General features: G+C 44.0%; 1 protein-coding gene across 3 annotated transcripts in view; it reads left to right on the forward strand.

The window, feature by feature from the left end:
• The first annotated feature begins 24,782 nt into the window (after window positions 1-24,782).
• Window positions 24,783-27,386, forward strand: part of HMGA2 (high mobility group AT-hook 2) — a 123,421-nt gene continuing 120,817 nt past the window's right edge. For 2 of the 3 annotated variants that reach the window (XR_012042767.1, XM_072863104.1), the window contains exon 1: window positions 24,795-25,520. Coding sequence is in view for 2 of the 3 variants with exons in the window: in XM_072863104.1 (XP_072719205.1) it covers window positions 25,410-25,520 (111 nt within the window). In the remaining variant the exon portion in view is untranslated. Of the gene's footprint in view, window positions 25,521-27,386 lie in introns of all 3 variants that reach the window. The other variant, XM_072863097.1, reaches the window with a different exon arrangement.

Raw genomic sequence — 27,386 nt, forward strand, 5'->3', positions numbered from 1 at the left:
CTTTAATATTTGTCATTGTGGTTGATGCAGAAACCTACAGTATCAGGAGGAAAATATTGTTTCCCATGTTCCACACTCACTGGTCTTTAGAAAAACATATGCAGAGAATCCTGAGAGGTCCAACTCATGGACGAATGGGCTGTCACTGGGAACAGCTCAAGATCTATAGAAGACAAACCTTAATCAAATCAAGCCCTTCTTCATTGGACACCATGGATTTAATGTATTCTTATTTGAATTTCTCCTCCAACTCAGATGCAACCATGAAGTAGAAATAATAATTCTCCCCTTGGCATCCCCAGGGGAGTCCATGGGCTAGTCCATGGGCTACTGTTCTTCTGCTGGGCTTCTTCCTTTTCTTCAAAGCCAGTGGAGCTCTAAACCCGTAGTAAGTTTATGGAGAGACTTCACAGAGGGTGCTTGACAGTTACCACACTTCATTTTCTTCTGTCTTGGAGAACTTACAAACGCTTATTAAAAAGATTCCAGGAGTTTGGTATCCATGAATTCCAATCTCACTTTCAAAGAAGGTGCCAAAGAATTGGGGCTTCATCTTTTTCATTTCCTGTCCCTGTTTTTCTCTTTTGTTTACAATGGGTATTTCTAGAAAAAATGTTTGCATGGGTCATGCATTCAGTAGTGCCTGCCTGAGTCAGCAAGTAGCCCCTAATAATAGTACTCAGAGAAGTAAACTGCTATGTTCATCTTCTCCATAGAGTTCTGCAGAGTGTCTTGCAGCTGAAGAACATGTCATTTGTTCAGAACCCCATGGAATTCAATCTTTGGCTGCATCCAGACAACCAGGATTGAGTTTTCAGTCTTACCATACTGGAATTTTTTGCCAGCCTTTTACTTTCTCACAACAGTAATTGATTTTATTGTGTGCTTCAGGTATTGTACTGTGGAACAAGGGAGTTGGGAATCGTGGAGCCGTCTTGCAGGAGTCAGAAAGTCAGGCCGGAGAGCTAGACATTGTGGAGAGATGGAGGTCTGAGGAACAAAGCCATAATGAACATGTAAAAAAGCCTATATTGGTGGTAGCAATTGTTAAGTTTATGTTCATAAGGGTACTGCTATAAAGACTCACTAGTACAAAATTCTGTTGTACTAGAAAGTATGCAAGGCCGAGTCTGAGTTTGCTTTGCCCTCCTCTGTGCCTTCTGGTAGAGGACAGCATCTGGACCAGTGTTTTTAAAGGGAAGTTACTCTTTCATGTTTTTGTATCTGTTAGCACACTCCTCAGGCATTTGACTCTTTCAAACCTTCTAATCATGTAGTAAAACATTTTAAAAGAATATATCTAGCCAAATAGGCGACTGACTCTCAAAAAGCAATTGTTCTTTTCCAGCAATGGCTTCTAGTTCAAAAATCTCAGCCATCTGCTTTCCATCTTATGTATATTGATGTTATTTTTATTTAGTCAGCATTTATGAGGCCATTATAATAAGGGGAAGTCTGGGTAATTAAAACTGTATCATGGCTTCATGATCATTAGTGGTAAAACACATCTGTTGACACAAATTTATCTCTTTTTTTTTCTTTTTTTCATTACTTCAGCTGCTTCGGAGATTCTGATGCTTTTCTTCTGTGACATCAGTTTAGTAGTCTACTATACTCTCAGGGTTGGTGTTAAAGTTAACAAGGGCTGGCTGCAAGTGTGACAAATACATACAAGAAAAATGGACAGGGCCATTCGAAACCACAGACTGCTGGCCTTCCCTGTTTCTGCTGCTTGGCCCTTTCTCTGGAATACAGAAATTTTCAACTACTCCATCTTCCAAAATATTTTAGTTACAGCACAGGAGCAACTGTAATATGCTGTGCTGTAATTAGAAGTTATTATTTCAATATTAATATAGAATAATGCATCATGCACATTTAAGAAGTGATCTTTTTCATGTTAAGCTGGCTAGCAATAGTCACCTTGGACTGCTAGGTTTAGAAAGAGTACTCTCATTCATGCCCACTGGTAACCTGTGATCACTACCTTTTTTTCTGTAGTGGCTGCTATGTGAAAAGAGAGTGTTTTCAACCATTCAGAAATGGAAATGCCTGATTATATGGACATGTCTACTACACTGTCTTCTGACCAAGTATTCTGGATAATTTATACTTATATTGGGGAAACATTTCTGGACTAACCCTTTTCTTTAAAGCTCTGTGAACCAAACTAGTACAGTTTTACAAAGCTGATATTGGTCAAATGATGGGCTTGTTGACATTTCTGCGGTTTTGCTGGCAGGGCTATTGCTTAAAAGCAGTTCAAAACGGAAAGTATTTTTTTCCTGTGTGATTGCACCTACTACAGGCTTTGGACATTTGATTTTTATATTTTATATTCTGTAACCAACATTACAGTCCTGGCAGGGGATTAGCCTGATCAGATTCTTGGGACACATCTGTGGTATTATCCAAGGAACAAGGTGAGCTCGCTGTCAAACTCGGACTCACCAACCACGCTTATTGTGACCCCTCATGTCTGCCTGAAAACATCACTTCAGCAGAAGTACCCATGCCCTCCGGAGTCTGCAAGCACTGTTATTGCCTAGTTTCTGTTCATATAGTCTAGTTTCTGTGCATGGGGCTGAGCATGCTATAGCCCAGATAGGCAGTAGATACTCACTCTGTGGATGCTTTGAGCTGCAGGATAATACTTGAGAGGATAATAGCTGGCAATGTGGGCTGATGGTGTGTAGATAGCAGAACTCTCAATACTTAGTCTTGGGTTTGAGCCTCCTTTTTACCCTCCATCATAAGCATAAGGTGGTTATTTTCACCTTACTCAGCAGCTACCAGAGCTACCTGGTTGTACCGTACACCCAGATAGGAGAGGTGGCAATTTGCCAGTGCTGTGGAGAGAAAGGCAGAGGGAAGGAATTTTGGCTGTGACCATCCCTTTCACACAGAGCTGATAAATGTTAAAAAACCATCCAGCGTCAGGGAAGAAGCCCAAAGCAGAGGCATGCTATAACACGTCTTCTGACAGCTCAAGATATGCGTCGACCAACGATTTCAGGTGACGAATAGAAAATAGGCAAATATGAATAGACTCGCTTTTAGGAACTATTCAGGATTGAATTCAGATTGGTTAGTGGATTTTACCCTGCACAAACAGAATGCCCCTTTTTAACCCTTGCATGTTAATGCTCAAGCTGGTCACTAAGTAGCATGGAAGTCCCCCATCGACTTCAGAGGAAGGGGGATGGAAAAAATGATGCAGCAGGATGAAACCCCATCAGTTACTTAGGGTTTTAAAGACAAGGCTTGTCCATGTACGTTTTCCACTGTGCATAACCTAGTGACAGTGGTTTGCCAGGTATCTTTCTCTAGGGTCCTGAAAGCACATACATTTTCTCTCCTCTTGTCCCTCAATAGAGGGTGCTTTCTGTGGATGTAGTGGATTTAATTATTTAAGCCTTGTTCATGTTCTGGTACTTTATAGATAGCTGTACCTTAAATCTCTGACAGTAACATAATGTGTATTGGGATTCTCAGATGAAGAAATATGCAGACAATATGGTCACTACTGTAACACCCCTTTATTAAGCTGCAATTGCAATTCATGAAATCATTGCAAAATAATAAAAAAATGGTTGGAAGATAAATACCATAGATACGGTCCCTAGAAACCACCGCTCACTTTAATTGAGAGCAGCTGCAATATTGCAGAAGCCCAGGGAATGTTGCAGTTCATATTCTCCCTCCCTGGCTCTTTCTAGGGGAACACAATACATTTTGACTAACATACATCCTGGCAAGTTTGTATGCAAATGTTTTTCTTAAATATAAAACAAAATGAATTTAAAAGTTGCTTACACTCAGGAATGTTGATCCGTAGATGCTCTACAGCTTCAGAGCCAAACAGGCTGCTGTTTTCCCATTTCCTTTGTTCTTGAAAAATTGCTCGTACCTTGGGTTGTGCCTTTGAGATTTCCAATTGAATGGGGCATTTGGGAACTCAAGGGAGCACTTGCTCTGCCAAAAATTTGCAAGCACAAATAGAATTGAATTGGAAAATACATATCTAAGTTATCTGGTTCATCTTCCAGTCCAAAGATTCTGTTTGGACTGGTCTTTCATGTTACTTCTTTATCATTACTTCTGGAAAAAAATGCATGAAGTCATACAGTGCTCACAGAACTCATATCTCTATTGAAACAGGCATTAGAGCAAAGAAATAGTGAGAACCTGGTATTTTTCAGTCCCACTTCTGTAACTGATGAGAGACTATAACATATTCTTAGTCTGAAAATACTCCTGTGTGCATTTTTGGAGACAGAAAACAGGTATTAAGGAACACAGAGACAAACAGCTTAGTAGTCCAGGTGCATAACTTACACTATTAAGTAATTTCCCCCCCCCCATGCCCATATAAGCCATTTTCTTTTCCTGAAAGCCAAGTCAGATGCACAACCCAATATAACCGTTTTAACAGCATCAAATCAGCCTTTGTGTACCTCTCCTCTTGCTAGCTTTAAAGATTGACTAAGGCGAGTGCAATTCTCTGGGGGAACTACCAAGGTTTAGAAACCTTCAAAACAATTGCCAACCAAACACATTCAGTTCCTGCCAATGAATAGCTCAGTCAGCTGATCTAAGGTAGATTTTATAGTGTATATAGGTTGAAGAAAACATGCAGACAGCAAGATAGCATCTCGAAGTGGAACGCTGCACATCATGCAGAATAAATTTGTTAGAGTTAAGCTTGCAGGTTAATCCTTGTCCTGTGCATTGCACTAGCCATTTGAAGTGTGTGCCACGCTTACTTTATTTGTTTGAAAAATACGTTGAGATTTTTATAAACCCTAATAAATAATATCTCCAGATGGTTCTGGGAGGGACATTGGTAGCATTAATCAATGTTTATTTTCCAAGGAGAAAATGAGGCACAGCAGCTGTGTCTCTCACTCAAGATCTCCTAGAAAGCCTGAACAAGAGAAAGCAAAATAATCCAGATCCCCCTTACTCCAAGCCTCTCTTCCTTCCCGGCTAATATTCTGTCTTCCTCTTTAATATTTCAGATTAGCTATACAGTGTGTAGGGAAAGGGTTCATAATGAGATTTTCTTCTGTGGAATTTTTCCAGGGTTCCACCTAGACATGGCATTTTTATTTTTATTTTCACAGAAGGACTCTCCCTTCCCCAGGCCCCACAAAAGTTTCTCTGATGGAGAGATGGGACAACTTGGGAGGTCTGTGTGAAGAACTACATTTTGCTGGATACACTCCTGCTGTTAGCAAATTGCTCCAATGGGAGGACCAGCCAACTAATTCAGTCAACCTACTAAAATGGATTCCCTATTTCCTAGAGATAGGTCCTCTCAGTTAACTCATCTGTTAGATTGTAAAAAATTAGAGAAGACAGAGCACACACTACATGGGGAGAGTAAACAAAGGCTAACGGGTAAGGTTTTGTTGGTATCAACAAAGGTTGGTACTTCCCTGTTTGCTCTTTGCTCTGCATCAGTTTTCATGCTTCCCCTGTCTCTCTTCACTGATTCCGACTTCGATTCTGTAAACATAAACCAGTCGAAAATTTCCACAGGGAGCAAACAAAGAACTCCTTGCCGATTATTGCCAGGATTGTCAAAGGAAAAAAAAGTATATGCAAAGCCCACAAAGAATTCTCAGGAGACCCTCATCAATGTTTGGGTTTAACCTGAGCTCTGTGAAATATGAATCCAGCTGCTCTTTGCTGCTACCTGTACAAGTCGGAAACTGCCCAAGCAATTGGAAAACTGGTCCTAAGTTACAGGCTTTGACTGGATGTTTCCTTCAGTCAGCTTTGGCAGCCTATGAAAGAATACTGGCTTTTGGAACAGCTAGTTCATCACATGAAAACCATACTACAGAATTGTATTATTTCTGCTGCTGTCTTCGAAGACGGGTCTCTGGTTCTCTCTCTTTTAGTTCATGAATACTCTCAGTTGGCTAATTTTGCTCTTGTTAGTTTTCTGGCAGCAGTGCTGTTACGTCAGTGAGTTTCTCACAGTGTTGGATAGCTTTTGAAAGCTGGTCACATTTTTAAAAAGAGCAATGGGTAGTTATAGCTGTGTGGCGCTTTTTTCCTTCATTGTAGCTAGTCAAAGCACAGATATGTCAATCAAATCTGAACTCTGGGCTGTAAAGGCAAGAGAGCAGGGCATAGATGGGTAATACGTTAGAATGTCTGTCAGATGGGAGATCCAGCCAAGGCGAATGACAAGATAGGAACTGTTTATTGTGTGTCTTTTTACAGGCTGTATGCAATAGTGGACAATGCAGGGAAGGCAAATAGGATGCTTCTGCTTACTCTCTCAGTGTAATTGAAGGTCACTCAGCTGCGAAGGGAGCAAAATATGACTTAACGTGGTAAGCAGCTAGCTAAAAGAACTAATTGCTGCAAGTTTCAGACAGTGAACTTAGCAAGCATAAAGAAAGCAACTAGATTGTTATAACCATGTATATTCAGTTTAAAACAGTAAACAAGGAATGAGAGCTGTAGAAAGACAAATGCTCATGAAGCTGAGCTTATGCTAATGGAAGTTATTAGTCGCTGGTCTAAACAGTTAATTGAGCACAGGCAGCATTATATGCCAGTAGGATGACCTATAGCTTCCTTCTGTCTAGTTTCATGAGCCTTCATTGATTGCTGACATTCTCAGAGATGGGTTATCAGACTAAACACAACATTGATCGGATCATTGTATTCCACATCAATATGCATGCTCCTTAGTTACTTCCTGCTGTTTTCCAAGTCGCAGTATGGCACTTTTTGTCAGCGTTTCTGGCAACGGCATTGAACGATGGCAGCCTAGATGCTAGCACGTTATGGTTAGCTCTGTAACAAGTTCAGCTATCCAGCGCTGCAATAGGTATAGGAGAAACTAGTCAATGTTTCATCTCAAAAGCAAAATAAGAAAAAAGGAAAAAAAAAAGTCTTTTCCAGACTCTTTGTCACAACCCTGTGCGAAACCTATATTCTTGCAGCTTTAAGTCATGAGGGCATTTTTATTGTGTTGGTTTTTGTTGTTATACTATATTAACTGTATCTCTGTATTCATTGTATAAACTCTGCCAGATTGCAAATTAGTTGTAAATCATACTGTAGATGACAAACAGGTACTACACAATATTATTTAAATTGGTCTTGCTTGTTTTTTTCAGTCACTCTCTGAAGCCAGCAAGTCCCAGTCTTGTAAATCTATCAGAAATGCTGTCTGTTCTTACACAATTTTTGCGTGCCTAGCAGTCTCCTCTCCCAGTTTGGTTTCTCAAGTCAAAGACTCACTCTGTTGTGTAGGAAAACACCTTCATCTCCTTGTTTACCATTACTGATGCTTGTTACAAGATGCAACCATTCTGTTGTTCTAGAGGTGGGTGGCTGTATTATATTTTATTGAGGAAAAAGGTTGATGCAGAACTAGCATTGCATAATAGAGTATTATTTAAAAACATACAACAATATGAGCTTTGGATCAAAAGATGAATACTAACTTGCAGTATACCAGCTAAGCTTTGTTAGCTCATATTTGGACAAAAAAATAGAATTTATATAAAGGCATCACATTGGCTTGTAACTCCAAAGAAAAATTTCCATTACAGACCTGTGTAATTTCAGACCTTGCATGGAAAAACCCAAACCAAATAAAATTAAATATCTGCCTATTTGTATCCCAAGTTCCTTGGGTCGACAAAGGAAGGGGACTAGACTCACGGGCTACCTTCAGCGTGCAGACAAGGGCAGCTAAGCCAGCACACCTTTGTAAATGCAGGCTAAATGACCTAGACTTTCTTTCAGGTATGCAGGCACTGCTCTGCCCAGCAAGACCTAAAGAATTTAGACTATTGGTTTGATGTTCAAAATGGTTCATAGAGGCAGAAGGCCAGATCCAGTGAGGACTTAGGTGCCTAAAAGTTAATTCTTGTAACACCAGTCTTTTAACATCTGCTCCTCAGGGCTCTGTGCTAGATGCCTAGGCTCCCTCTGCAGTAGGGGAAGAGCTGGGTTCCAAAACAGCTGGCAAGTTGAGCTGCTCTAAATGTCTGGAATTGGCCAGTTGAGAAATTTGAAGAATGTAGGAAAATCTGTAAACCTCCTCCCCAGTGGATCTCATTCAAGGCTGCAGGAACTGTTCCCATTCACTCTGCATCTACAGCCTGGCACTTCTTGAAGGAGGTTATCAACATCCTTTCTGTCAGGAATTCAACACAGCTCATTTTTTCTTCTGAAATGAGGCTCCAGTTCTGGTAGTGTAGCCATCTTGCCTTTGGTATAACAGTTTGAGAACACACCTCCGACACAAGAGACCAGGGTCAATCCCCAGCTCTGCTGGTGGGGATTCACACCCAAGAGAATTGCCTTCCAGCAGATGCTTTAACCACCAGATTAAAGGCTACTGGAAGGAGGGAGAAGATGGGCTTTCTCCATTTCTTCTCTTAGGGTTGTGCCATTGCAAAATGTAAATAAGAGTCTAAGGCCAAGCATGACTTTGTTCTAACGGTTAAGAAAGTTCCACTTGCTGTTTTCAGTGTAGTTGCTGTGTTTTAGGTGAGGACTGCTTAACATTAACTTCGAAATATGAATGGTCCTGACAGACAGGGTGAGAACTCCGGATTTCTCTCTTTGTGCTTGTTTTAAAAGAAGAGGATGGTTGATACTGCATTTTCCAAGACATCTAATTCTATCAGTGTTTCCCATACATACTTCATTTCTAGCCCTGATAAAGGACAGCCCTGCACATCTGGGAAAGCAGAAATTTCAGGCTTTTCCATGGCACAGATAGAGGTGTCTTATATTTTTCAGCTAGGTGCAGCTGAGCAGAGCTTTCCAGGGCCACATCTCTGTATGGAGAGTTAGCCTCTGCTTGGATTAGATCCATATTCTTTTTCAAACCTAGGCTAATATCATGGAACACTGCAGTGAGTGAGGCTCCTCAGCATGCCAAGTTCATGGCTCTGTGGCAGGCTGCAGGCTAGCTATAGTACTGAAAAACGGCTAGATCTGAAAGCAGATCACATTGTCAATCTGATCCATATGTGCAAACTTGCATTGGTGTGTGTATATCCACGCGTACCAAATATTAATCTACAAAATTAGACAATGTTCAAAGCTAGAGAATTAAACAATAGTAGGATTGTCATCTGGCTTGCTATCTGCTATAATATTCATGCATGTCAGTGAAATGTCTTTTCTATTCATATGTGTATATCTAATTGTCCCAATATAAATCCAAATGGGCTAGCAAGAAATTGAGTGTAAGGAGCCTACAGTTATCACAGTACACTCACTTTATGTCCCATCAGGGTGCATGCCTAGTGTCCTCTTCGAAACAAATTTTGAACAACTATGTCCTTTGAGACCAGGCACAAGTATCTTCATAAGGGACTTCTACAAGAGTGTTCTGTTTGGTATTTCATGCAAATATGTAGACACACTTACGTCAGAGTTCAGATTTCTTAGACTTTTACTCTCTTTTGGTTTTGCATTGCTTTTCAGATACTAAATAATGATAGGCATCATTATACTCAGAAGGACAGGACTGCTTTTCTGTTGGGTGTAAATCTGGAGCAAATCCATTGATGCCAGAAGTTTTAGCCTAGATTTGGTTTTGTGTACACAAGAACAGAATTTGGACCATACATCTTATTTTTCTTTTGATATAATCCAGTGTATCCAGAAACAAGAAAGCCATATCAAGCCCCAAATCATAGAACTCAAGTTTTCAAAGATATCAACTTTCTTTTACGATCTGGGTGGCCTTCACCATGTCTGGGAAAACATGAACCCAGTGGCCCTGGAAATGCATCACCTGCTTTTTTCCAGACTGCTGTAATCAATTTGTCTTTATCCACCACATTACCAAAAGACACTATTAAAATTCATATCTGTGTGTTCTCCCCAGAGGGTAAACCATCAGAGATCTCCAGGGTTTTGGAGGTTTTTGTGGAGATGCAGAAGGCTTTAATTAGGTTTAAAATAAGATCAAATTTCTTCCCTACAGTAATTTCAGATACTTCCACCAGATTCCTGTAGGGCTATTTTGCACTCTGAAAACTTGATCAATCCTCAGCCTCATGAATTACAACTTTTGTTTACATTTTTCTAGAACATCAAAGCAGAGGAGTGTTGCCCTTAACCAGTATTCCCAGGCTTAAATAATGATGTTTCATTTTTTTGCTTAAAGACTTATGATGATCTCTCCTGTAGATGCTGGAATGGTTAATTTGGGAAGCATAAGAATACATTTGGGCCTGAAGGATCTTAGTTGCACTTAGGATAGTCTTTAAGATACTTGGTATCCTTTAAGAGCTGAATCCTGAGGTTATTCCTCAGGCAAAGCTGTTGAAAGAAATTGAGTTCTGCCCAAGGAATGAATGAATAAGAACCAAGCAAAAACTTTAAATTTTGGCCCCAAGATATTCACCTCTTCTAAACTGTCAGGAGAGAGACAGTATTGTTTTATCTAAGGGATTTGTTTCACTATTTTACTGAAACCCTTGGCATTATAAGTGAAGGAAGGAGGCTCAGTTCTTCCAGATGCCTCTCCCTGCAAAGCATGACCCCAGAGAAGATGAACATGCAGAAGAATATGTCTTTGGGCTACCATTCCCCTGCTTGTATCTGGGGCATCTTCTTTCAAAAGAGCATCTCATGAAAGCAAGCAGCATTCCAGAAAGAAATAAAAATGCAAAACTGATTGGAAAGGGGGAATATGTGTTAGTAATAATCCCACAATGAGAACTGTCATGAAGAACCTACTGGACTCTCAGAGCAGAGCTGCCAGTAACTCTGCACTTGTGTCAGTCTACCCATTTACTATGTTCTACTTGTCCATCATGTCCCAGAGTGTTGTTCTGTGGAAATCCATGAGAACACTTGATTACTTTTTGCAAGAGACAAATCTTAGATTTCAAACATTGTAAAATTTCTTAGAGGAAATGAGTACATAAATGTGGTTTGGCTTCTCTAATATTCCATTTTAATAACTCTCTATATCTCCTTTTTTATTACTTTTTGCAACATCATATTTCTTGTATCCAATAAATGTCTCTTCAGCGTGTATTGTTCTGTTGTTTCCAGTGTGAACAAAAAATGTACTTTCTATAACTGGAGTTCCTACCCATAAACACTGATCACTTGAATCCCTTTTTGCTTCATTCATACTGTTTCCCACACTCTCCTGCTCTAGCTACTACTGGATTCTACATCTATCCACTTACGATCTAAAGTCTTAAATGACAGCTAAATATGGAGCAACCATATGCTTTGTTCTATGAGTAGCTAATGAAGCCTGAACACACTCTCTGTGGGTGTTGGTTGTCCTCTGGTTCTCCTCCTCCATTTTGCTGTGAACAATCCCACATTTGACTTTCCCTACAAGACAAAAAGAGGCATTTTGCAGCAAGCCTGGAAGAGTACATGTTCTGAATGGCCAGTCAATCATTTGTACTGATTGGATAAAGGGCTACTGTCAAATTTAACATATTACACCTGAATTCTGCCCAACTTTCCCTCTGTTGGAACAGTCATTTACATCCTTCTCGTTTCCTTGTAGGACCCTAATTATTTTTGAGACTTTGGCTGTTCTTTCAAGTATGGTTGAAACTGATGGATTGTTTCTTTAGAAGAACAGGCTTAACATGACTGCTGGTGCTGTGCCATCCATTTTGCAGAACGTACTAGGGGTTTCTTTTAAAAGTATACAATTCTGAAAAGCTTGTCCTCCCCACAGAACAAAATAAATTATCAAATCATGACATCGAAAGCAAATTGCCTTTCCCAAATATTCCAGTGCTCTGCAGTCTTCCCCACACTGTGTCTGTATTGAGACTCCCAAGTCCCTGCAAAATTAGTAGAGCCTTGCAGCTTGCCCTAAATGTTAATGTAATAGGTGTACTGATGCAATACAAATATCTTTCCAACAGCACCTATCTTCAAAACCAAGAAGGCTCCAGCTGATCTTCTCTGCTGACTGCAGCAGTGGCAGAATCCTGCAAAAAACAGATTGGTGGTCAATTTTGGATCAAAACCAAGACCAATTTCAAGTCTTTGTTCCTAGTTTCATCGGTTTCCCTCTTGATTCTACTTTTTCAAATCTATGCAGCCCTATACAACGAAACAAAATACAAAGTGTCAATATATTCAGCCCGCAGAAGAGAATCTGAAAAGATCTGGAGTACTCTGCATTCTGTTAAGCAAAGCACATAATCTCCTGCTTAATTTTAGGTTCTCTCTGAAGAGAACAGAATTACCTACTCAACTGGGTCCTGGCCAAAGTACTTAGCCTATGAAGTATTGAATTCTCAGTGAAGATAAGCTGTCTTGGTTTGAGTGAGATAGACTTTTGGAAATAGGAGAGTATTATATTCCATGCAGCTCTGTTATTCCATTATTTAGTTATGCCAATTAATGTATGAATGTTCCATCTAAATTTTTTTACTTCACACAAAGTTCATGCATTTAGGAGAGTGTTCGATCTGTCAAACAGTAAGAATTCCAGGTAAATATATTCTGTTTTAAAGGACATGCACACTTGAAATAAACCAGTGTTCAGATGTCTAACATCTAGATATTGGGGATTTACTTACAATTTACACTCCAAGAATCTTATCCAACTCAACAGAAGCATCTGTGCTGATGTTACGGGGCAAATGTTACCTTATACATTGTCAGAAATCAAAACAAGGTTACTACTCATTCAGTTCTAATATGGATGCAACACCTATTCCAACTACTCTGTTACAAAATAATAATTCTATGTGAAACTGTGACTTATATGTTTGTATTTAAAACATTTGTTACTAGACTCACGGAAGTTTAAACATTTGGCTTTAAGGACAAAGAAGTAAGACAGTGACTTTCTACTTCTTAGAGTTCAAATTTTCATTGAGACAGGTATCTTTATAGACTATACATTTAGACACCAGAGACACATGGTGTATGTTGCATATATTTTACTGGTTCTTGTTTGGAGTGGCTTGCTTTTGGCTATTCTGTACAGAAAGTGGACCAAACTCAAGCAGTTAAATATACCCTGCAAACACCCTCTTCCCACAATAAAACATTTCTCTTTTTCCATAAATATGGAGTATCATCCTTTAATGGGTAATATAAGCAATACTCTGCCTAGATCTATGTTAAATTTCTGGTATCCATTTTAACCTATCAGGTAACATTGAATTTTATTCCACATGTGAGCCAAGAATCTCAAGGCATTAGTTGTTATACATACTCGATCACATGGAAATAGACCCTAGAACTGCCATTGGACTGCTGTGCATCAAACTGCTACATGGAAAAGCTATTCTGGATAATATTAAGAGGGTTCTAATGTGTTAATATGTGGTTTTTTTCCTTCCATCAGGCCTGGTAGTTAGACCTGTGGTAGTAAGGTAGCCAGACTTTAAAAGTGCAAGAAAAGGAGTGCATGAAAAATATTGTCAATAAATCCAAGTATTCTCATAAGTGGGATAAATGGAACAATTTTCTCTGTTATGCTTGATATGCCTTTCTCAGCACCCCTGACCACAGCTGCAGTCCCTTCCCTCTTCTGTCCCCTACTCCTTTTCCCCCTCCCTCGGTATCCTCTGTCCCTCAGATGCGTGTGTGGTTAACCCAGCTCCCTCCGTGACCCTGACAATCAAATTGACAAGAGACAATATATGCTGTGTCTGATTGCAAGCTATATGTATGTTTATTGCCTGACCAGCTTGAGCATACTCAAAGGGATGGTGACAGACAAAATAGGAAGAGGACTGCTGAGCTCCCACTGCAGCTTTTCTGCCAGTGGAGGCATCTTTATCTTTTTCTGTTAAGATCAGATAGCATTTTAATTTTTTTCTTCTGCTGGAGTGATTTTGGTGTCTGAAAGAACCCTAAGATTCTGAACTAAGTTAAAAACCTGAGGACAGCGGGCTCCTTGGTGGAGGATGTTACTGTTATGGAAATTGTTTTAAGTGCATCCCTCTATTCTAACACTTGATGGCTTGGGTTCAGCTTTTGCCAGTTCCTTTATGTACAGGTCTGGATTATAGTATGGTACTGAGGAATTTGAGAGATTCTGCTGTTTATATTTGATGAGGAGAAGTATAGAGCTGGACAGGCTTTGTGAATTGCTAGCGTTTTCAGCTCTTTCCCTCTTGCTAGGTCTTGCAGATTGACTGATCAGGCAAAGACTAAACTTTGAAAGACTCCTCAGGTAAGAACTGGGTGCTGAAGGTGCCACTGGACTTTACAGTTCCCTGGATTTGGTCCGAAGGGATAGGCCTGACCCATTTTGGGGCATTCATATTTGCTACTTTAGCTTTTTAGAAATCAGTCAGGACTGCCAGGTGATCCATACTATGAAATGCTACAGAAAAGGCTGATAGGGCTGATATTAAAGGTTAACTTCCTTTGCCAGTGATCTGAGTAACGCTATCCACAACATCACAACATCAAGTGTTCATTACACAGATGTATATCTTAGATATGTAAGATATATCAAATTTGTCCTACCTTAACACACAACTAAGAGGATCTGATAACTAGGAAATGGTGATAGAGATTGACTTTGGATAACCAGCTTACAAAGAAAAGCTGACTAGTAGGTGGCATTTTTCTTCATCATTCTTGCATCAAAGAAACTGTACTTCTTTTTCCTCACTGGCCAAGTGAATTGCTTAGGATCTGCTGGAAATAACCCATATGCATGCAGAGAGACTTCATTCCATGCAGATCCTAGACAAGATGATTTTCTGCAAAAGCTTTTCTGTGAAAGATTTCTTCAAAGCCAGCCCTGGAGCTAGTCCAGGAGGGCAGTCTGTTCAGGAAAGCAAACCCAAAGAAGAGAGAATTAAGCAGCATATAACTGGTGCACCATCTCTTGCCCTTTACTCCCATACATTTGAGTCAGTACTGAATTACTTCTGCTGTGAAGAAAAAAAAAAAAGAAAATAATCATAAGGAAAGAAAATAACTGCTTTTGCCTTGGGAAGCTCTGGAGATTTTAGTGCCATTTGCTGTTGAAAGCAGAGGAGGGAGCGGTGCTCTAAGGACAGACTACAAAGTTTGGTCTAATAAATGTGAATGGATATACAGGACTTGATTGTTTTTTCACACCAATGAAACTCCATGGACTGAAATCAGGCACACTAATTACACAATATACTTCTGTAAACGATTTGTAACTCTGGAGTGGCTGAATTGTAATATAACCTAAGGCACAATGTGAACGTGCACCCCTGGTCCCTGAGGCATGTGTTAATAGTAACACAGCTTGTCATCGTGTGTTTTTAAATTTTTAAATCTAAATAAAATATAACATTGCATGTAATACGTACTTTAAATGGCAGATGTGTAATAAACATCTCTATTTATGACAGACTTGGGCAGCAAAACATAATGAGGTGTGGTTCTGGTACAAATTTTGCTTCAGGTTCACTTTGTACTTTTAACCACCCCAGTTAATTACACAGCTAAGATCATGCCCTGGAGAGTTTTAATTTTCTTGTGATTATATAATGGACTCTTACTAATATCATTATTCAAAAAAATAAATAAAAGGCTAGGACTATTTTCAGACAGAACTTTAAATACGAAGATTCGCTTAAACCTCTTTTTACTAATTCTGAGTCACAACTAAAAACATTTAAAGATGTTTCTTTGCCTTAGGTAACCATGCAGCTTTTCCTCAGTGTTTGCACTACTCCCTCCCATATATATGGTTTTTGAATGGCTGCCATTACCCTAGTTTCTGTAGGCCAGCAATGTCTTCATCTTCATAACGGCCCTGGAATATAGGGGATATTCACATCTGCCTTTTCCTGACAGGGCACAGCCTTTTCACTCTTGCTCAGCTCGGTGGGAGGTAGGCATCCGAACACCTCCAAGAAGCTGGGTGTACGTGGTTTGCCCAAGGTCAGACAGGAATGAACACTTGGCTATGGGAAAGGAGGAATCTCCGTTTCCTGAGCTCCCAACTGGTGCTGTAAGCCGTGGACCCTCATGTGCGCTCCACATATGCACATAGGGAAAACGGACAAAAAGCAATCTCATTATCGCAGGAACGGAACAGTTTGGAAACTCGATGACTGTACGCTGTAGGAAACAGGTGCTCATCCTATGGAGTGCAGGCTTTCGTGGCAGACGGGACAATTTATCAGGCCTGCAGTCTGTTCTCAGCAGCCTCCTTCCCTGGGTACAGCTCTGGAGCGTATAAGGAACGGGCTGTGTGTCAGATGAATTGTTCTGGCAGCAGCCGCAGCTCCCACCCGGCCCCAGCCTTTCCTGATGGCTGCTTGGCTGCTCTCCCATCACATGAGGGTTACATGTCTGGGATGTGACAGGCAAATGACCCCTGGGCAAAATGGCGGCTGGGAGCAGCTGCCATTGCCGGAAGAGTTCGTCCAGCTTGCAGCCAGCTCTCCTCCCTGTTCCCGAGCCGGCCAGGGGAAGGGAGGTAGCGAGGCGCAGGCTGCACAATTTCGCTGCTGCGGTAGCAGCTTGCTCCCGGCAGCCCGGTTTGCTGGGGCAGCTCCGAAGTGGGGAGCGACTTACCTGTGCAGGCGTGCAGCAAAGCTAGCACTGCCGGGAGCCCGGGCACAGCGCGCCGGCACGGTTCTGCTCCTGGAACTGGGGAGAGGCCATCTCCCCTGCTGCCGCTGCAGTCAGCGATGCAGCGTGCCCAGCTGGAAGCTATAGGCATCTCTTGATCTGTGCAAAGTTCTGATTAGAAAGAGAACACGGAGTGACTAGCATACGCTGCGTCACGAGAAGGAGATGGGTGCAAGACATAGCAGCCCCAGATCTTCAGCTGCTGTAAACTGTCATTACTTTACTGGCCAGTCTGTATCTTTCTGCTCCATACTGGGTCTTTTCCTTCCCCCAGGGTTCATTTTGTTGACAAATTTGTTTTGTTCTAGCCGTTTTACAGTGGTTTTAAGGCTTCAGCAGGCAACAAAAGATCTTAAGGATCTTGGTTTTAATGCACATTCACAACATATCCATTAATTTGAGTGAGAATGCTGATTTTAACACCTTTTGGAATATGTACCAAAAATTTACTGTAATGTAAATAATTTACTACATACTTTGTGAAAGTAAGTATAGTGGAAAATTATATTTAGCCACTAATTTCTAAACTGAAACAGCAATATACTTCTCTGGTGTAATATATTTTCCAGTCATGTGCTGAAGAGAAGCATTTTTTTCAGCTGAGCTCACTTAAAGTTCAAAAGATAAATATATCACAATGACAAATTGCAAAATGCTATTCATACATTTAGGTAAAAATTGTTCCCTCATTTGTTTGTATTTCACATAAACTGTATTACTGTTATTCCAAAGAAAATATAGTACAAAATAATTCTGATTAAAAATACAAGTATTGTTAATGGACCAAAGCAGAAATTTATCTTAGCTTGCGGGGAAAAAAATTATAGAAGCTAAGTATACTCTCTTTGGGTGAAATTCATTCCAGCACAAAATGATATCCACTCAGCCCTCTGAACTGCCTAATCCCTGACTCAGGGCCCTGCAGGGTGGGACATGAGTGGAACTGTTAGTGCAGGGGTCTTTGCATCTGTTCTGTTCTGGGTGGTTGAGAACTTCTCACGTGGGAAAGTGGTCTGAATTTACATCACTGTCAGACTTTCTTAGGACTTGGCCACAAGGAGAAGTTAAAAGAAATTTGGGAACAAATTTGCCATGCACTCATGACTCCATACCCGCAACTGTGAGGACACTCAGCCTGCTGTGAGTGTGAACTGGTTTATTTGATGCGCTGTGAGCTAAGTCACACTTGCTGTGCACAAAATCTGTCCACGTAGGGAACGAACACGCAGTAGATTGATGCTGTCCATTTGCCACTGAAATGCATCCTCTATGTGTGGAGTCACAGGCAAGAGTCAGAGGTGTCCACTGGGACAGGGCTACTCATTTCATTTTGTCCTGGGAGTAGAGAGGCATCTCTCAGTTAAATCCTCATGAGCTCTATCCATACATTGTGACACTGTGAGTAAAGCTTTTTTGCTTATTTTGCTTAGAGCTTATGATTTGTCAAATGAAGCATCAAATCCTGCTTTTCCCCTAGATCACTAACTTACCCTACATGTGTACATTCTCCGTACAGTCTTTAGCAGGTAATGAGCTTTTTGTGTAATGAGTAAGGACTTTCAGCTGCTGCCTTCGTTTCATCTTCATGTAGCTTACCGTTGACTAACACGTTGTATGACTCAGGTCGAAGGATCTACATTTAGAACGTAAGTAAAAACGAGGAAACGTGACAACCATAAATCTGATCTGTAAAATTATATAGCAATGAAAGGTGAATGAGTCATTTTATTGGTAGAAGATATAGAGTAGAGTAACATGTTGGGATCAGAAGTATTATTTACCACACGTACAAGGTAATGCACTGGAGGTCTACAATTTCACTGCCCACTATTTGTATCATTTTTCTGTTATCAGTTCAGAAATCGCTTATGGAATTAATATACCCTGATTTCTCTTTCCAAACAATTATATGCACCCTGCCTCGCTTCCAACACATATGCATGTTCTCTCTCTCACACACACACAAAGGATTCTATAACAACAGGACCATTATAGAGAATGATCTAAAACATGTGGACTGCAGCCAATATTTAGATATGGTATAGTAAATTCTGGAAGGTATAAAAAGGAAATAACTGAACTCATTGCAGAGAAAAATGAGCCAGTCTTAAGTACTTTTAATCACAGAGTTTCATATAAAAACATATGCAAGATACTGAGCCTAATATTGAAGGGGAAGGGGGCTGAGGGAGAGGAGAAATCCAGTGCCACTGGGATTTGGGATGGTAGTTTTTTAGCATAAGAACCTTTCAAGAGATTAATGAAAACCATTTAAGCAAATATATAAATATGTTTACCAAGAGTGCGACAACTTGTGTGATGATTGTGACCTGAGAACTTTGTCATGCATCTCCACAGCTCAGTCTGAGCTAGAGGGGTAGTCAATACGTTGCTCTTCCTTTCTTCCACGGATTGCTATTGCACCTGCTTTGCAGGCAGCTCAGTTACTCTGCCCACTCCCTCGCTTTGTCCAAAGGGATCCCTGGGAGAGAGAAACAGCCACCGCAGCCGTATCAGAGAGGAACAAGAAAGTTCCTTTCCCCTTTCTCACAATACCCAGCTGTATCCAAGTTTCTACCAAATCAGTTTTTGCTCAACATCCCAGCACCCTGAGCTGAGCTTACAGCTCACCTCCACAGCTGGGAGGCTGTGGACAGCATCTGCTCTGTGTCTGCCCCTTTGCCATTTCCCTGGGCAGGTATGTTGAGCTTCTGTAGATATTTGTAGGCATATGCAGTTGCCCATCAGTCTGTATATAGCTATGTTCTGTATTTGCATAAAATGCCATGCATGAATTGAAACCTGGCTGTCATTAATCAAAGGCTTTAGTGAGCTTGAGTTTTTCACTGAGGTTTTTGCTGGGCTTCAACATTTCCACACTTGCAAACTGCACTTAAAAAAACCTGACTGCTGGCATCTGTCTGATAAATAGTTGTTCAAAAGTGTAACAAATGCAAAACAACACTTCCTTGTTTTAGTCACTGTTGGACATGGATGTGGGAGAAGGATAGTGAGAGGCTTTTTAGAAGTATTAGTCTTACTCAGCAGGGGGTGAAACACCCATTTCACCAGCCTGTTTCATAACTGCTTCCTAAAGCACATGGAAACAAGTGGGACTGATTCTTCCAGCTCTACTCATTCGAAATAGAACTTTACTCCATCAGAAATCAGCTTGAGTCTTCACAGTGCTGCTCTACATAAATAAGGCTTTACTTGTTAGCATTAAAAAAAGCAAAACTGCTGGCGAACAAGAACCTCCAGCCATAAACTAAAGAACTAGCTCTGCATTAAGAAATTTAAAACAAAAACAAATTACACAGTTTCCATGAGTGAAAGGGCAAATTTTAGTTTTAATTAATGAATGTATGAATCAATGAAAAGACACTACCAGACCATTGGATCTTCCTCCACACATCTTCAAGTCCAGAGCTAGTGAGAACTAATGAGCAGAGGCAGTCCTATGGAGGTGACAGGAACACCAGTTTGCGGAGCTGAAGTCTACTGAGTATTTCACACAGAAATACAAAAAGTACCTTCTGGACTGGAAGGACTGTAAGAAAAATCTCATTATGAAGGGTGACAGCCTAGGTGCATAGCTGTTGAGGTGCAGCGGAAGCGTGTTTTGGCCCATAAGGTGGCTATGTTGCATTTTAGGCTGCCTTTAGGTTGGAGAATTGTTACCAGAATAATCCCACATGGGCTGATTCCACTGCAGCTGCACCAGGGTTAGCAACAATGGGAGCCTTAGTATAGACAGCTTTCGGCTCCAGCAGCCGTTTTCAGCACTGTATCAGTTAACCCTGCTCTGAGGAGGGTTAATTGACACAGTGCTGCAAATGGCTGACGAGATGAAAACTCATATATTATGACTCCCAACATCCCTAACAATTGTGCAGCTGCATTCATATTAGCAATGGTGGGAATTTGGAGGAGGGAAGAAAATTCCCCAGTGGAGACAAGGCCTGAGAGTGAGCCTTAATGTTCTTTTCTGGGTCTTGTTTGTCAGTCGCAGTCATGCTTCCCTAAAGCATTCTCCCAGCCATCTGCAGATTGCTGATTATGAAGCAGCAGCCGCTCTTGGTTCCACCAGTTGGATGAAAAGAAATGAGTGGAAGAGTGGCGATTCACCCTGGCCCATCTGATAGGTGCACTCGAGGTTCCTGTGCCTGTTCCTCTCCTTCTCTCTCTTGCATGCCCAGAGACCAGAGGGAGTCCATTCAAAAAGAACCAGGGAAAACAAAAGTGAACTTTTCCCACAAATATAGACAATATTTGCAAAATGTACTCCCCCTGGGAGGACTGGTTTTCTAGAAACAGAGTATCAGGATTCCCAGCTCCTCGAGTACCCATTGTAGCCTTTGGCTACAGAAATGTCTTTGCCTGCTCTGGTTGGCCACAGAAGTGAAATACCCAACCAATATACCACCCTTATAGGCAGCGTAGCCTCTAGCACTGGTAGGCCAAGGCTGTTCCTCTAAGGAGCTCTCTGAGGCAGTACAGAGCTGTGAGCTCCTTGAAGAACTGAGGAAACGGGCAGAAAAATTCTTCTGAATTTTACCATCTGCTCTCCCGCCCCTGGCCAGAGACCTCTTTCAAAGTCAAACTGTTGCTGCTCCCCTTGAGCTCGGGCCTTAAACTTGCTTTATCGCTATCTCTTTCGAGTAGCTTGCACTCCATGAGAACTAGGGTGGAGAAAACAGGACCCCCCCTTGAGCAGAACGGAGGGGCACCCTGACTCTTTGCACTCTTACATACATGGTGAGCAGGCACTGTAAAGTTGGTGACGCACCTCCTATCACATTGCAGACCTTCAGGGAAATGTAGCAGCTTGGAAAAAAAATGTTCTCTCCTTGTGTAACGCACTACCAGTTGAGACCATCTGAGCTCCCAGACTTCCACAGGCGGGAGTTAGTTATAGTTATGTATGGGTTATGTTAGGTTGCTATCTATAGGTGACATCTCCCTGTGACGGTGCACAGCATGAGCCTATTGATTTACAGGGTGTGGTTCTTCTGCATCCACAAGCTTTTGAGAAAGGAGGTAGATGAAGAAGTGAGCAAGGGAAGGGAGTTCCTTGTTGCTATTTATAATCTCCAAGGCCTAGTTAACCTGTAATTTTCTGTCTTTCTAAAAGATACTTTGCTGCAACCTGGAGTTCTGTATTCTGATGCAAAATGTTATTGCTGCTGTTAGACTGCACAATTTAAAAAGATCCCCTCTGGGAACAGAGGCCAATTAACCCTCTACAAGCCATCACACCGACTACAGAATAACAAACGGCCTCTTTATAAGTGTTCTGGGTTACGTAGCAAAATCTCCATCTTATTTTCATTCTCTTCTTCTTAATTTTGTAAGAAGTTCCTCTAATTCCTTTGGAAATTTCCTGAGTTTGTAGGCTCATGGAGAGTGGAAAGCAGGCCTTATTTTATGTTTATAAATTTCCTAGCCTATTATGAATGCTTCCAGAAAAAAAATAAAAGCTCTGACAATTAATACTTGTTGATAGACCAAAGCTTGAATCTCAGACCAAAGCTGGTGGAAAACAGGTCATCTCTACTCCAGTGACTTTGCAGTATTTTCTTCAATTAATTATGCCGTTATATTCACTGGTGTTTGCACTGGATGAATCAATAATCCATACTGTCAGAGGATGGACTGGAACGGTGGAAGGAACACTTACCCCATCTCTTTTGGGAAGGAATCTGGAACAAAACCAAGAGCTGTTTCTGGCTTCTCAGCTTCCACCAGCCACTTGAGGAAGTCAGGCTTTCTGGGTTCTGGATGTCGTGTTGCTTACCTGTGATAAGGTACCCTGGATATAAATGATGTAAGAACAAGTTTTTGGATTAGTCTAGACCGATTTGTATCCCCAGAGCTGCCATCAGGAATATCATACTGGTTTATAACCTAAGAACTTTTGGTTAAGGAGGGAAGCAAGACAGTTTCAAATAAAGGAAAGACCCATAGTTGTTTAGATCTCTGATGCTGATTCTTGTTAAGATAGTGAATCTGTAGGCAGACATCCCCAGGAAGACCCAAACTCTGTTGTGCTGGGCACAGTGCAAGCGCCAAGACCTTTCTTGTCCAGAACAGCTTTCAAACAGTGAGTTTAGGAATATTGCTCCCACGTGAAGATTATTTGCTTATGGCTGTATGTAAAAAATCTTTGGACTATGGTATTGTTACTAGAACTACTCAAGGGAAGGCTAATGGAACTATTAATAGCTCATATAGGATGAATCTGTGGAGATGGCAGTTTTGGAGTTACAGGCTTTTAGCAATTGCATGTACCACTTTCTTCCAGATAAACGGATGCATGAATATGCTTCAAAGAGATGAATGGATGTTATAAAAGTTATTTGCTGCTACGCTTTAAACTATAGACTTTACAATCTCCGCTTGGAACCCTGATCTCATATAGCAGCTTAATCTTTTGATGTACAGAGTGGATGTAGGGCCCTGCAGATTTCTTCATGGTGTGATGGGAACCGACTATTTTACAAAGTGTAGTTGGGACTACAAGACTTTTCTGATAGCTATGAGATATAACAGGTGGACTGTGTCCATCTTCCATAGCTGGTTGCTTTTGGGGATGGGAGGGAAGCAGGCTTTGGGAGGCTTGCGATTGGATTAAGAACACTTTGGGAGTATTTTCAGCCTTAAGAAGTGTTCTAGGATTACTCTTTCTTTAGCCTGTCTGTCTGCAATGTACTTTTCCTGTTCCACAGAAAATAACTCAGCTGTCTCCTCAGCACAGTCTTGCTCGTCAGTGATTGCCTATGTTTGATTGGAGTAACTTTTGGCCCGATTATGTTTATTTAGCTCTTATTTATTTAGCTTTATTTATTTAATTTAGCTTTATTTAATTTCTAAGGTATCAAGACAACGGGATGTAGCTAGATAGCCAGTGCAAGAAGTGTTGCAGCAGTATCTCTGCCCTCTTCAGCATTATGTATGATAACGTAACTTTTTAGTTCCTTCCACGGGCTCTCTTGTGTTTGTCCACCCCTGAGCAGGGGAGGAAGGATGCGAGGAGACAGTTACAGGGGTGGCTCTCTCCCAGCCGAAGTCCAGGACCTTGAGGGAGGTGTGGGACGGGGGGAAATCGGCGCCGGAGTCGCACATGGAGCCCAGGCGTAAGCGTTACAGACACCGGGGTCCTCCCCGGCCTTTGTGGCGACCTCCTTGCGCCGCAGCGAAGGGCCGCCTAACCGTGGCTTGCACGGGAGACGACCAAACACCGAAGGAGGGAGAAGGCTGTGCGGGACACCCTGCTTAAGGGGTTTGGGAAGACTTGCGGACCGCAGCCCAGCCGTGCTCACGGGAACAACGTCGGGGCAGGGCTCTTCAGGAGAGGTCGCTCCCCGTGCCCGTCACCGTCGCGGCAGGAAAGCTCCGACCCGCTGTCGGGTCACACCACCCGCATCTCACCCCGGCGGCTGCCGTCCCTGGAGGCGCCCAGCCCGCCGCAGCCTGTGCCGCCGGCGCGGCCCCGCGGCCGCAACGGCAGCGCCTCCCCGGCGACCGCACCGGCGGCGGAGGGGCCGCGCTCCCGGCGGCGGAGGGGCCGCGCTCCCGGCGGCTGCCCGCGCCCGCGGCCGGAGCGCGGGTGGCGCCCGGCGGGCCCGGCCCCGGGGCGGCCCCGGCCCGGCCGCCTTTGTTCCGCTCGGCGGCGCGGCGCCCACGTGCAGCGGCGGCGGGGCGGCACCGCGCCCGCGCAGCCCGGCGCAGCCCCGCGCAGCCGGCCGCGGGGCCTGCGTGGGGGTGGCGAGCCCGAGCCCCTGCCCCCCCCCCGCCGCGGCCCTGCGCGGGGGCAGCCGGGGGGCGCGGACCGGGGCGCCGGGACCCCGGCCTGGCCCTTTAAACCTGCCGCGGCGGCGGGGCCGGGCCGGTGCGGGACACGTGAGGCGGCGGCGGCGTGCTCTGCCGCCGCTGCCCCGGCTGCCGTGCTGCTCGTGTTTTATCTGGCCGGCCGCCAGCCCCCGATCGCTGGGTTTTTCGGTTTTTCGCTCTGCCTCCTCCTCTTTTTTTTTTTTTTTTTTTCTGCACAGCCCCCTCCTGGTTTTTCCACCCACGGGTAAAGGTGGTTTTTCTTTTCTTTTCCTTTTTTTTTTTTAAAAAAAAAAACCCCTCATCCTAGTTTAGTCCGTGGGCAGGACTCGCATAATAATATTTCCAGTCCCAGCAGCTCGCATCACAGACACGAACCCAGGACCGCCCCCCCCCCCTTTTTTTTCTTCCCAATCTCCCAAATCGTTTTATTATTATTATTTTTTAAATGATCGCTCTTTTTGCCCGCTGCTCCCGCTGCTGCCGAAATCCCCGTCTTCCCAGGGTGCATGCTTCTGGCAAGCTTGTGCAGTGTTCTCAGTCCATTTTCAGTGTGTCTTATCTTAATTTGTCCTGATCCGATCTAAGCGCGATAGCCACCACTTGCTTTCAATTTGTAGGATTTTTTCCCCTTCTTGGTTCGCTCCGACTACCCTCGGAGTATTCCCTCTCTCCTTGCATTTCCAGGGTTGCAATTTACTCTGCTTTTTCGTCTTCTTCTTTTTTTTTTTTTTACCTCCCCTCTTTTGAATTGCTTCATGTTACTAACCATTCCTAAATTGTAAGAGAGATTCATTCCCCCTCCTCTCCCACCACCACCAGCACCACTACCACCATCACCTCCTCCTCCTCCTCCTCCCCTTCTCTTCTCCTTTTTGGCAGCACCAGGACGTCCGGTGTGGTGGTGGCAGCGAGCAGCAAAAGCAGCAAGAGCTCGTTTTGATTCCCCCCCCTTCCAAGGTGCTTTGGAGAGACTGGTTTAAGGCTGAGCAGCAGAAGTCACGATGAGTGCACAAGGTGAGGGACCCGGTCAGCCTTCCACTGCTGCCCAGGAGCAACCTGCAACCGCAGAGCCTCAGAAGAGAGGACGAGGCAGACCCAGGAAGCAACCACAAGTCAGTATCGTATAGATACGTAGAGCCGCAGATCTATAGTATTATAGGCATGTACATGTACGTATTATGCTGCGAGTGAAGGAGTCCTGGAGACGGGGCGGGGGGCTTTGTTGTGTGCTGCTTCCCGGCGAGGTGGTGCAGAGCCGTGGCGAGGGGCTCCGCCGGGCGCCCCGGCGGGGGGACCCCGGAGCCCGGGAGCGGCGGGGTGCTGCCTGCGTGTGGCTGCGCCGCACAGCCGCCTCGGGACTTTCACTATTGTGCAGGGAGCGAGCTGGGGCTTTTCAATGTAAATGGGGAACATGGAGCAGCGCGGCTCCGACCAACCAGCGCTCGCTGGGTCATTTCGAGCTGATTTTGAAATTGCGAAAGCGAGGAGCAGGGAACGGGGCTCTCCTGTCTCCCTCCTCTCGCAGCCCTTGCAATGTCTCAATCTGTGTGCGTGCGTGTGTGTGTGTGCGTGTGTGCGTGTGTCGGGTCCCACCGGGGGCTGCTGCTGCCTCCGATCTTGACCAGCCCAGCCCCTGACTGCCCCTAGATCCTGGGGTTGGGGGAGAGGAGGGTGTCTAGAAAGCCGCATGGGTTTTTTCGCTTTTCTTTTTTTTTTTTTTTTCTTTTTTTTCCTGGCGTCCCCCCCTTCCCCACCTCCTCCCTCACCCCCGTCATCGTGTGCAGAGAGGTGCCCCCGTTGCCGATGGAGGTGGGGGAGGTAGCCGGAGGGGGCTTGCCCTGCATTTGCAACACCTTTTGCCTTCGCTCCGGCGCTTTCCCAGGCAGGTCGAGGCGAGGGGGACTGTTCCCGGGTCTGGGCGCGGGGAGCGGAGCCGGGCTCCCTCCCACCCGCACCCGCAGCCTCCTCCCGGGCCCCGAAAGGGACGCGCTGGGCTCCTATTTTTGACTTGCAAGACCCGAAGCCGCGCTAAGGTTGCTAGATGCGTGCATTATTTCCACACCCCACACCCCCCCTTCCTCTTCCGAAGTGCCATTGTCGCATCGCCTGGAAATGCCGAGCCGCCGGGCGAGGCGGCCCCGCAGCCCCCGCGCTTTGCAGCCCCTCCGCCGGCGCCGCCGAGGGGGGATTTTGCCCGCGGATGCAGGCAGTGCAGCCCGCGGCTTGGCGGGGGCAGCGCGGGGTTGTTCGCAGCCCTTCCCGTGCCTCCCTCGGAAGTCACGACCGGGAAGCTGGGCTGCCGATGGAGCTCGTTTTAAAGCGAGCTTCCGCGGGCTTTAAAAATGTTTACTCCATTCATTTAGCATCAGCCCACTGCCACGAGAGCCTGCGAGGGGCTCCGAAACCACGGAGGGAGCTGAACAGCAGAGCCCCGAGCGGGGGGGAACCCGGCTGCTTTGCTCCCCGCCCCCCCCAGCGATGTGCTCCTGCGAATTGCACAGAAAGTACTTTTTGGAGAGGCATAAAAGCCGAGCCCCTGGCTTTCCCGCTCTGCCCTCAGTGACACTTCCTTCGCCGGCGCGGCTCGGGGCTCTGCCCCCGTCCCGCTCAGCCCCCCGCGCCTCCGGGCTGCCCTCGCCCAGCCCCAGCAGCCGGCATCAGCCTTGCGAGCTTGCGCCGGGGTTTCCTTCCCCCCCCCCCCCCCCCCCCATAGCGTTTGAATGTATGGAAGAGAAAGAAAAGTGCGTCTCCTTAAACGTGTTCAGCCCAGATGTGCAGTGCCTGCGAGGCTCGGCACCGAGAGCTGGAGCAGTGAGGCAGTCCCCTCTCCAGCCTCCCCTTAACCTACCCGGGAATTAAAAAGCTGAAGGGTTTAAAGCTGGTTTAAGTTAACAAACTGCGTTTAATTATTTTTGCCACATCCTATAATCTGAATGAAATGTATCATATTTAAGACTAGAAGAGTTTTATAGCATTTA

Source organism: Ciconia boyciana, chromosome 1 (assembly GCF_034638445.1).
Source record: "Ciconia boyciana chromosome 1, ASM3463844v1, whole genome shotgun sequence".
NCBI lineage: Eukaryota > Metazoa > Chordata > Aves > Ciconiiformes > Ciconiidae > Ciconia > Ciconia boyciana.